At 41.9% G+C, this 12,372-nt stretch overlaps 1 protein-coding gene across 11 annotated transcripts in view; it reads right to left on the bottom strand.

Annotated features, from left to right (window-relative positions):
• LRCH1 (leucine rich repeats and calponin homology domain containing 1) overlaps nucleotides 1–11,093 on the bottom strand; it is a 137,194-nt gene extending 126,101 nt beyond the window's left edge. For 6 of the 11 annotated variants that reach the window (XR_012584463.1, XR_012584460.1, XM_074565580.1 and 3 more), the window contains exon 1: nucleotides 10,654–11,027. Coding sequence is in view for 5 of the 11 variants with exons in the window: in XM_074565580.1 (XP_074421681.1) it covers nucleotides 10,654–10,900 (247 nt within the window). In the remaining 6 variants the exon portion in view is untranslated. Of the gene's footprint in view, nucleotides 1–10,653 lie in introns of all 11 variants that reach the window. The other 5 variants (XR_012584457.1, XR_012584458.1, XR_012584465.1 and 2 more) reach the window with 3 other exon arrangements.
• Between the last annotated feature and the right edge of the window lie 1,279 nt (nucleotides 11,094–12,372).

Genomic DNA, 12,372 nt, shown 5'->3' with positions numbered 1-12,372 from the left:
ACTTTAACATAGCAGTAATAGCTGCAATACCATGATACAAAAGAATATACTGAGAGAGTGGCTGTCGTGCCTCTAAATTACCTTACAAAAATTTGAGCAAATTGAAATTATTGGATGTTTTATATTAGCTTATCTTTTCGTTCAAATCATAAGACCCATACCACTTGCATCAAAGATTTTCTTTGAAGAGCTTGCCATATATCACCTTTACTTTTCATGTTGAATTTGAATAAGGACATGGGAAAAAGAAGCCAAAAGATGGGGAAGAAATGTGCCAATTTTTTAAAGGAAAACACGCAATTTCAGACTCAGCAGCCTCTTTCATCCCCCCCAAAAGACCTCAGAAAAATAAGGGATTAAACTACACATTGTCAAACTAACATGACAGTTTTGAAAGTTCAGATGATGAATGGAAACATCCATTATAATACAGCTATAATTCAGTAAAGCACTCTATTAGTTTCTGCACATTTTGACTAAAAAACTACATCATTACTCATGAGAGACTTAAAAAAATAATCAACAGCTACACACAATGACGAAGTATGTTGATGTTGTATACATCTAGGTACTGATTCTGATAGGTCTTAAAATAAGACAAAGTATGGGAATATAAAACATTTTAGGTGGACCCAACAAATTCTTGGTCATACATCTTACTTCAAAAATACTACTAAGGAGGGAAAAATGCCACCTCTGGTAAAACTTGCAAATGACAAGACCTGTGTGAGTGAGGGAAAAAACAAGTCACTAACACAAAACAATCTGAACTGGCTGGTAAGTAAAACACAGGCAAAGAGTAGGCATTCAGCCAGACTGAAATTCAAATCTTGGAACAGGGATAGCAGGCAAAACTTACCCAGTAGGGAAACAGCACTGTACATAGTGGAAGGCAAAAAGACGGTTTTGTTGAACTGGGATGAACTCAAAATAAAATTTAAAAATAAACCCTAGCAACACAACATAAAACAAACATGTGAAACCTCGGTTTAAGCTTCTCCCCTTAACCTATCACAGCTGCTGTTTAATAACCAGGGCATCTTCCCCCCGCCCCACTGACTGCTGAGAAAGCTCTTTTCATCTTTGACCAGAAATCCCATCCCAGAAATCGTCATATCACTGTCCGTATTTTTTAATTATATAACATATGAATGACACTATGTTCTTCCTCTTTCCCCATCACATAAACAGACAGCTTTGCTGTTACTACACTTGTCGTGCCTGAAAAAGACTGAACTGAGTAAATTCAGCTAGGCCTCAATATTCTCAAAATACAGTAATATAATAATGACGATGGTACAACCTGTCAAGTATTCAATAGTCTTACCCCCTACTTCTCCTGTTACTAAATTTATAAACAGTTAAAAAAGTAATTTTAGTAATAATTTCACTTACCATGATAGCAATTTATTTCACTATCTTTAAATTATGATACAAGCTTCTTACTATACATGAACTGTTGTATTTATATTTTAGTATCTTGCTTTAGTTCCTGTAAGCCTCATCCAAGGGTGTATTCTGCTCCACTTATTTCCTTGGATTAGTCTCTGATCCAATATTCTTTTCCCATCCCAATTCTTTCCCATTTTCCAAAACTTCTCAATCCATTTCAGAGATCACCAATTTATCTTTGCGCACACATTTTACGAACCTGTTTCTTTCTATTCACCAACCAAAAGATGCAACTTGTCATTCATGCTTTTCTCTTCATATTTAAGTATAGGGGGGGGGTGTGTTTCTCATCTGATTTTTTTCATTTTTACTTTTTGCCTGTCTAATGTAGTGCTACACAGGAGTGATGCCACTGCCACCAAAGATGCAAGCTTTAGATGTTAAAAAAGCCTGACATGTCTGTATATACACAATAAATCAAAGTGAAATTGTCATTAGTAGTTACTTTGCTACTTTTGAAACATACTACATCATATTATAATCTACAGTATAAAGAAACCAAGGCACATGCCACATTTAAATATACTTCTAAGCGTTTTTTTTGCTGAATTTAGTTTCTTTAATTCAAAAATTTATTTACCTTATCTCCTCCACCCACATATTAATGCTAGCTGTCCCAGCAGTGTCTCCTCCTACCAGAAATAAGTATTTATAGGGCTGCATTAGTAGAAAAAACCTAATTGGCCTACCTAGTTAAATCAAAAAGCTAGAAATTAAATCTGTTACCAATCTTGCATTTTATAGCACTGCAGTTTTGGAAGGAAATAAAGTTCTGTTAAAGCAGGTGTTTCACATCTACCTTGATATTGGCAACATCCACTTCAAAAAGGAAGGGTTATCAAGAAAAGTACAGAAACAATCATGGGGAGACAGAAAACATTTATAGTCTTTATAACATTTGCAATTTATATATGGAAGCAGTCAGGGTATTTCAATAAATTAATCTATTGAGAAACAGAAGAGGTAACAGACAACAAGTATCTTCTAACATATTTTTCTATTTGTTCAGTACAAATAATTCCCTCCATTCTACGACGAGTATTTTGAAACCAAAACCACTTGTGCAGGTTCACATCCTGCAAACTCAGTATTACCACAACTCACACCAAGGAATAAAATCACCGAGCTACAGAAAACCAACATAAAAACCTTATTCATCTGGTAGCACAGGTCACTGTCAACGTGGTGCTCAGCTATTTCATTCTGGGTCTGCTTCTCATAAAGATCAACTCAAGAACTCTCTTCCGATATTCAAAACCCCCAGCTACTTCCAGTAACTTCTCTAACCATACCTAGAACAGCTACCTCACAATGGCATCATGAAATTATCAACTAGCTTTCAACTAAAGGAGCCAGAATTCCCACAAGCTCAGCTGAACATGAAATATTTCATGCAGCTTCAAAACTGAGTGCAAACCTCAGGCTCCAAATCAAATGCAAAACTAACCCTCATTTGGCTCTGCCAAGATCCTCGTCTCACTCACAAGTTTTGACTTTTTTTTTCTTCTCCTTTAAAAATATTTCTCCTACAGACTGGGACAGAAGGATAAAAGACTGTTATTGTTATTTCTATTTTTAAATAGTTAGGAGGTTTACAGATATTATGGTGTTCTGCACCATACAAGGAAAGAAAGGGATAAAAAGGCAAGCTGGCCAGCAAGACACCCTTAGGGGAAAGAGGCTAGGGAGAAGCGTTAGAATTTTATAACTGAACTCCTCCCACAAGGACACATCTACCCACAAATTTAGCAGAAAGTAATTATTCCTCCTGAAGCTCAACTCCTCAGTAGCCTTCCAAAGAACCACTCTGATCTGTGTATTATACCTTGCAAAATACGCTCAGCAGAGAGCAGTCAGAAGTCAGGAGACATAACACCCATTTCCACTTTTGACAGTGATCTACACGTTGAATACGGGTGATATAGTTTCTGGCTCTTTCAGTTTTACACATGGGAGAACACTAAATGGGTATGCTACTTTCATAATTCTGGTCTCAACAGAACACATTAAGGATAGCTTTCTGGTTTCAGAAGTGCCATTTAAATTATTTAAATCATATTGATCTTAATTGTGAATTAGGGATCTAACCAGCTTGGGAACGTTCACAAATGTAGCATATGCTTACTAACAGAGTCAGCAAGAACACAGCAGGCAGAATGAGCAGTCTCTGGCTTGGGGAAGTTGCTCATCCTTCCTAGAATGGTCATTCTGATCTGCAAAACATCAGTCCCTCCGTCCTGGTTGCTTTTGCAACTCTGTAAGCAGCAAAAATGTCACTGGCTTTTCCTTCTGCAGGCAAATGGATGCTAAGCTTCCCAAACTTAAATTTAATAGTTAATCTTTTAAAGTATGAATTTTAAACTATTTTTGTAGGATAAAACCTGTAAATGTCATACATATGAGTCAAATAATTTTCTCTATGTTTATCTAATTCTCTGTTCATAAAATTTTAATCATCATTATTAATGGAATTGTTCAAGAAATACATCTTCCTCAGTTGTACAGATATCAGAAGAGTATCCCAAGCCATTACACTCAACCAAGAATATATAGCTCACCGCTCACTTGCTTATAACCCTTTCCCTTCTTTCACTTCCACTATTTCATATATTTTTCACTAAGTACTTCATAAACTTTCACTCACTTTGTATGACACTTCCGCCTTTAAACAGTATCTTCTTCTATCCATTTTCTTGTTCAAACCTATATTACATTGGCATTTGCTACCGTTCTCTTCCAAGTCACTGCTCTACTGGGCAAATATTCATTCTACTTTGTCATAGCAAATTCTCCCCTGATCTCTTCCCCTCACAAAAGTATTTAGTGTTCTCAAAACTCTACTATAGTAACTGTATTAAGATTCACATTGTCTCTCCTGCTTTACAAATGTCTAAACCAAAATGTCTTTTGTGCCAAGGACACAAAAGCAGCAGACCAGGGGAAGGAAGAAAAGGAGGCTCACAAACCACGTACAGATATTTGGCTTCTACCTCCCACAAGGCCTGTGACCACATGCAAGTAGATCTTCAAAAACAAAGTTGTTCAGCTAGAAGCATTTGAAAAGGAACCTGTAACACCTTTACTACCATAGTAGGGCTTTTGGAGCTCTGAGTCAGTCTTTTCCAAGGCAAATGGGCCAAGGGCACACAAAGTGACAACACTTCTACAAAAGAATCAGTTTTCATCCATTTACACGCACAGCATGACCAAACATGGCTTTGGCAATTCTAGGTAGAGCTGTTTTTCAAACAGCCACCTTAAATTGGAAGTTAACTGTAAGGGTAAAGGTTCAATAAACAGCTGAGCTTACTCCTCCTGAAATTGAGAGGTTTCACTCTTCCTCCTACCATGTGTTTTCTTCTGCCTCTCAGCCCTCACACTAGTTTTGAAGTTTCTCTACAAAGCAAGTTAGCCAAAAAAGAAACAAAACAAAAAAACCCCACACTGGGGAAGGAGATGGACGGACACACACTCACACGCAGAGTCAGTGCTAGAAAGCCATTAATCTGCTCAAGCCACATTCTGAAACAGTAACCAGGCACTTGAGTACTCCTAATTTGTTTCACGCAACAAAAGGCACTCTGAGCTAATTCATTTTATTTCATGCTGAGAAGAGCCCAACAGCACCTGCAAAGTCACTGACTGCATTTCAGCTACAGGGGTATAAATCTCCAGACAAAAGAGGTAACTTTCAAAAGCACAACTGACAAGACTCTATACAGCATAAGAACTAATAGACTCTTTTCAACAGGAGTCAATAGCCCTGATGTTTATATGATCCACAAGCAAGGACATACTCAGACTTGGGGAAGAAAAAAAAAGGACCAAAGGGCTTTAAAGGGTATTCTGCAGTTATAAGTTGCTAAGCATGTCTATGCTTCTAAAAAAATCATTTAGTTTGATAAAGCTCTTTCGCAAAGCATTGATTATCAGGAAACAAAAAAAAAAAAACTAGAATGAGTTAATACAGAGATGTCCAGAGACACCACAGTATGAAGTTACCATCTGAAATTGCATTTTTACTGTTGGATACATAATAATGAATACCGAATGGATTTATCTTCATTGTTTAGCCTTGATATAAAGGCAGATTATATAGTAATCTCAAAAACCAGTTACATCCCATAAATTTTGGCTGCAGGGCAATATTCAATTCATTTGTGAGAATAAACAAACATACTTCCTCCTCTCTTCCTCTCCTAGCACACTTAGGATGTTATTTGTGTAAGAGACAGAATAAGTAAGGTTAGAAATCTTCAAATAAACACAGGAAGGGACTGACTATTGAACATAAAGAAGAAACAGAGGTGGTGTTTTTTTCAGATTTGTAATTAAAGATGTTGGTTTTATTGATATGAGTTTGGATAAAATTTGCAAAATGAAAGGTCCTCAAGAAGCCTCATCCAAAAAAACCACAATGTGATCAAAATATGAATTCAAGATGATGAATTATAACCTATTCAAAGCAGTAATTATCAGAGAGAATTCTTAAAAGGAGAGGGACACGTCAAATCTCCTTTCTTGCCTAGTGACTAAATAATAACCAAATTCTAAAGAAGAGCCCATTCAGTGGTCATTTTTGGTTTATGAAAGCGTGCGGTATCACAAACAAACTAATCTGTATCTGTAACATCCTTCCCAGTACAACCTGCATTTATAATAAGTGGAACCAACTGCACATCTACTGCTATAATTAGAAGAATTCCCAGAAGTGAAGGAAAAATTATGTTAATAGAAGAGATGAAGAATATCCGTTGAGGATGAATTATGGCAATCTAATAAACACAGTTGCTTATTTAAAAAAAAACTAGGAAATAAGAATTCTATACTTTTTTATTAGCAAAGAGGACTGAAAGGAACCTATTTCATCTGAACCAGTATCAGTCTTCAAAACAAGAAATAAGTATTTCAGAAAGACAAGCAGAAAGAGCTTACAGCTGTTGGATACAAACAAACGCATTCCTGGACTTAACTGTGATGGAAGACAACTTGTAAATTTGTTTGTGTGGTTTTTTTCCCCTTTACATGATCCCACAGGAAGCACTTAGATGTCAAAATTCAAGATAAAGCATCCCAAAAACTAGAATTAAAACTCTACAGGTTCTCAGATAGCTGCTCAGGTGCTACTGTGATTTTTTGGGCCATCTTGGAAACAAATCCATAGTTATACAGTCCAAACAACTATTTCGAAGATGCTGCCGGGCTGGCTAATATGTCTTCAGCACTGCATTGTCAGAACAGTACAGTCCATTTATAAACATTTAAAAAAAACAGCAGGTAGGAGTTATTTTGTCTAGTGACCATTGTAACGTACAAAAAATAAGTACACAATCTTTCCAGAATTTCATACTGTCCAAACAAGCATTCAAAGACTTTAATTTGTATTTATTTTCAAACAACCTAACACTTGATTAAAAAAAAAATATTTGCTTCTCTCCCACATCATCACAAAAAGTAGCAAGTAATCCTTCCTCATGTGCCTAAGCCACACAATAGAAATGCATGGAACAGGTATTCACCAGAAAAGGTTCGGAGGATCTATCTTCAGAAATATAGCCAAAGCCTACAGAAAGAGGCTGAAGTGATACAGGCAGACATGGTTACACATTTAAGTAACAGCTTTGGGCCTTTTTCTTCCTCTTTTATAAAACAACATGCTTCCAGCATTCCCAGTGGTTTTGAGGAATATAATTGCACACTATTACTTAAGAACTATGTGATTACTGTGCCACTGTCTTCTGCATAACCCAGCCTGTAATAAAAGTGATAAGAATAGCATTTATTATTTTTGAAATGGTTTTTGCAATGCATCCACACTGATGTGGTTTAAAACATCTGACTAAACTCAAGATGCTTTACATAGAGGTTTTATTTTCTTCTAACAGTACTGCACACCACACAAACTCCCTTCTGTGTACAAAGATACTGCCTGAAAGTTCATCTGACCGGGTCACTCAGCTCTTGAGCAAAACTCTCAAAGACTGAGGAAGAAATGTCCTGTCATGTCTCTATAAGCAAGATGTATTCAATGCAAATACAAGTCACAGAAGAAAAAGCATACCAAGAAGCTGCACAAATAGAAAGTGACAAGTATAGTTAAGTCTCTACAGTTACTATGGAATGTAACTGCAGTAAGAACTAGAAAAGCCAAGCAATTCAGTCCCAGCTATTAAAGGCAACCAGGCTACATCCCTTTCGTGAGTTTATCAATTGCTATATAAAATCCAACTTTTAACTTCAGGAAAAAAATAAATGCATGAACAGAGAATTTAAAATTTAACACTTCTGTCTTCCTCAGACTTACCTAAAGCACTCAGAACTTTTCTACAAACCAAGCTTGGTAATATTTTATTTGAGAGTATCCATATATCATTATTTTCTCAATCCAAAAATACTGTCAGTATCTAATTTTAAAACACTATCAAGATGCAGCCATGGTTTCAGTTTTCTGGAAATCCCCTGATCCTCAGATCTTTAAACTCAGTCCCCCAGCCGAGTCTTCTCTAAATCAACGACTGTCCTTATTTTTCATTAAGATTGGCCCTCTTTAGCAAAACAGCTTTAACAGTGAAAGGCTACCCCTAACCCAAACACCAAAGTTTCAGGGCTTCAGAGACATGTCAGCACATCAAATGCAAAAGTCAAAGTCATTCATTGTGAGGACATATTCCAAGTAGCACGAGAAAGAACTGGTTTTATGCTATGCACATTTATGGAGAAGAAACAAGAGAAAATTCCACCAAGAGTTTGCCCCAAGAGCTTCAGAAATCTGGGCTCAAGCCAAGTGTCTCTTCTGTTTATATATTCTACTTATGTAATGTAACAAGTGAAAAGGAACACAGATTTTTCAGAAATTTATCAACATACAACTTAACTCAGAAGGCCAACAATTCCCATTAAGCAGTTACAACATGCTGTTACAAACAAAACTATAAAGTAACTATAGATTAACACACGGTTCTCCTAAAAGGGGACAATGAAAAAAGGGCTGCCGTTGTTACAAGACTGAGACATGGGCTACTCTACACTGCTGTTTATATCAAACTAAAACAGAATGAAAATCCCATTCTACATTTAATTTCATATTGCATGTCTTCCACGTAAACTCTGACAAAAGTACATTAATGCTTGAAGACAAAGGCTACCTTTTTCCACAGCTCTCCTCTGAACAGAAAACTTACTAGAACAAGTAAGCATGTAACAAGCAGGTACTTACCTATACATACAACACACAGGTCATGCTTGCACAGAACACACTTACACTATATACAAATACTAACATGTAATCACTGCCAATCAAAGAATTTTTTTCAGTACATAATTTTGTTTTCCAACAGTTTGGATCAATATTAGGTCAAAACAAACAAGCTAACTTCCTGGATTTCCAAACTACTTATATTTCATGCCTTCATTAAACTACAACTTTAAAAAGGAAAGAAGATAAAACATCTTGCTTGGGGAGACAAGCTGAAAGTCATTCTTCTAACTGCATGCAGTTCCACTATCACATCGTATCCCTTTCACTATCACATCTGTTACCGAGTTAGTTAATGGTTAGCATGGCAATTCATGCTACCAATTCATGGTAGTTTCATTCATCAAGTTTCCTTCATATTTCGCTGATACTGATATAGGTGTTCATACGGACCGCTGTGAAATCCATTCAGCAACAGCAAACAAGCGAGAGTGCTAAACAATTACCACACATCTGAGACATTACTCTGTTCCTTATAGCTGGGATAGATACAAGTATACAGTCGGCACATATGTTTCCATACACAGGAAGGCATAAATACCCTCATGTGCAGCAGTAGTGAGAATTTAGGTTCGTGTTATCACATGTTTGCATGCAGGTATAGCACCTGCTGTTTTGTGGGACAAAAGCAAGTGAATACTTGTCTGCTCTTTTGCTGTTACAACACAACCATCTTCAGCAGGCAAATGGGGACATAAAAGGGCATGCGGAGGCGGTACACTAAAGATCTTAGGAATACACTAATATATTTTTCTAGTGCCAGTTTCTGCTGTTCTACATAGTGACACTGTGTAAAGAATGGATTAGGTTGCAACCTCCAGCACAAATAGGGGTAGGAAAACAGGTATGATCCTTTGTGGGGGTCTGCCGCCTTAGGTGAGAAACAAGTGTGCCTTTTTTCATGTTGGAAGGAGGATGTGAGGGCAAGATAAGCACACACTGGATGCACCTCCCCTCATCACTCCTGCCTGCAGGGTTGTGAGGCCTGTCCCCTCTGCAGATTTATGTAATGATGGTGTCCCCCACTGTAGAATATGTACAGTGCCTGTGAAGACAGGGATTTCTCTCCACATTCATCTTGGAAGATAGCATTGCATACAGAGCTGGAACTATGGCTACGTGACTGTAAGGATACAAGGGTGGATATCAACCTGTGTTGAACAGGTGGCATCTGTGAAAGGTAGGACGCTCCCTGAGGTAGCTACAGAGCAAAAGTGTTCTTATGGACGTCTCCACTTCTGGCGTGCAAACAGGTCACATTTCAGAGGCACATGAGTGTCTTAATGTGATTACATACAGACTTGCGTCCACTCCGTGCCAGGTGCATCCACCTACAAGCAGTGGGACAGAAGGAGCAGGTCTCCACCCTGGCACGCGTCTGCATTCCTCCCACAACCGATTCAAAGGTGGGCTGGCCGCCACCTCAAACCTCAGCGGTCAGGGAAGGGTGGCACAGAGATGCACATTCCCCAGAGGGAGAAGAAGACAGGTGCGAGCAAGAATTTCCCCCCACACACAAACACCACACACACATTCCCCCAGATGAGAGAGCCAGCTCTTGTCTCACCAAAGGCGGGGCGGGGGGGATGGAATAGAGGGGAGTGTGCAGCGATCCAGCCATATGGGAGCAAACACCTACCTCATACACCAAGCCGGGGGGGTGGGAAGGAATAAAGAAAGCATAGGGTCCACGGAGAGCTGGGAGCGGGCTCAGTTTCCCTGTGGGGCCAGGCCCAGGGGAGAGTGAACGCCTCACGCCGCGGAGCGAACAGGGGTGGGGAGTGAATGTTCTCCTCATAGGGAGCTTGAGGGGCACTAGGATGCCTGATCGGGCGTCGCCGGGGGACCCACCTTCCCCCCCCACCTTCCCCGCCCCCTCAGGCAGATACCGGCGCCGGCCGCCCCCTCCCCTCCACCGGTTCCCCCGGTTCCTCGCCCGGCCTCACCTGCCCGCACCGTATCGGAGAGGTCGTGGCTGAGGGCGGCGGCGCTGCGCGGGAACTCCTTCAGCTTCCTGCCGCTCAGGTTGAGACCCCCGGAGTGCGCCGCCTCTTCCAACGCCCGCTCCAGACCCCGGTTCAGCGGCGCCTGCAAACCTAGCGACCCGCCACCGCCGCCGCCGCCGCCCACCCCGGCCGTCGCCGCCACAGCAGCGGCGGGGAAGGGCTGCGACTCGCCTCCCAGCGTCGCCATCTTTTCCCCTCGCCCGCCTGACCGCTGGGGGTACCCGAGAGGGCCGCCGGACCTGCCTCCCTCTCTCCCTTCCTCCTCCTCCCGCTCGCTGTAGTGGTGGTGGCGGCGCCGCCGCCGCCGTGAGGGGGAGGGGGAGCGGCAGCGCAGCCAGGAGGCGGAGGCCAACGACCGGGCGAGGCGCGCCCACTGCGCATGCTCCGCCTCACGGCCGCCTCCTTACCCCCCCGACACCACCGTGCGGGGCACTGCGGCGCCCCCTAGCGGCGACGCGCCTCCGACCTTGCCGCCGCTGCTGGTGCTGCCGCCGCTGCTGCAAAGGACATGGACCTGTTGGAGTGGGTCCAGAGGAGGGACACGAAGGTGATCCGAGGGCTGGAGCACCTCTCCTGTGAGGACAGGCTGAGAGAGTTGGGGCTGTTCAGCCTGGAGAAGAGAAGGCTCCGGGGAGACCTTATAGCCACCTTCCAGTACCTAAAGGGGGCTACAGGAGAGATGGGGAGGGACTTCTTACAAGGGCGTGTAGCAGTAGGACGAGGGGTAACAGTCTTAAACTGAAAGAGGGGAGATTTAGATTAGATATTAGGAAGAAATGCTTTACTGTGGGGGTGGTGAAACACTGGAACAGGTTGCCCCAGAGAAGCTGTCGATGCCCCATCCCTGGAAGTGTTCAAGGCCAGGCTGGATGGGGCCTTGAGCAGCCTGGTCTAGCAGGAGGTGTCCCTGCCCGTGGCAGGGTGGTTGGAATTAGGTGATCACCGTTCTGTGATTCTATGACTAGTTTTTGTCACAACATTCCCCGCCACCTTCCCTTTTTAAGGCTAGCCCATGAGGTCTGCCCACCACCGGCTTTGGCCCCTTCTCCCAGCGTCCACCGCAGTTGTTCACCACTCTAACCACGCCGGCAGGCTCGGGGGCTGGATGCGCGGCAATTTGTGGTCAGGTGGTGTGCAACCACTGTGCACGGGTGCAGGCAGGCATGCCTGTGCTCCGGCGGCAGGCCTCATTTGAAATTAGAAGCTGCAGTGGCTGTTGCCACTGAACAAGGCCCTGGGGAGCATCCGCCCTGCAGAAAGCTTTTCTGTGACTTGCTTCTCCCACGGGGAGAAGTTCACACGTGTGCATGGGCCCCCGGGGACAGCCTGCCAAAGAGACACCTTCGAAGGTGTGATTTGGAGTGACAAACCAAGCACAGGAGCCATGATCAGTTCGGTTTTCAATGGAATAACCTTTCTGAGAGGGCAAGGGTGTTGGTTTGGATTTATTTCTCCCCTCCTTTTCTGCAGCTTTGCAAAGCTGAGCCCAGGAGTGGGAGCGGAGCGAGGCCTCATGTTTCCTCAGGGTTTACAGAGTTCAAAGCTAAAAAAGGACTTGTACGTCATCACCCATGACCTGTATTTTACAGGCAGTTACATTTCACTCAGTTACCCTGTGTTGTGATCAATGTCTGACATTAAACCAAAGCCTTCCCGGCT

Source organism: Larus michahellis, chromosome 1 (assembly GCF_964199755.1).
Source record: "Larus michahellis chromosome 1, bLarMic1.1, whole genome shotgun sequence".
Taxonomy (NCBI): Eukaryota; Metazoa; Chordata; class Aves; order Charadriiformes; family Laridae; genus Larus; species Larus michahellis.
The sequence above is the reverse complement of the archived record's forward strand: the minus strand, read 5'-3'. Positions and strand labels throughout refer to the sequence as shown.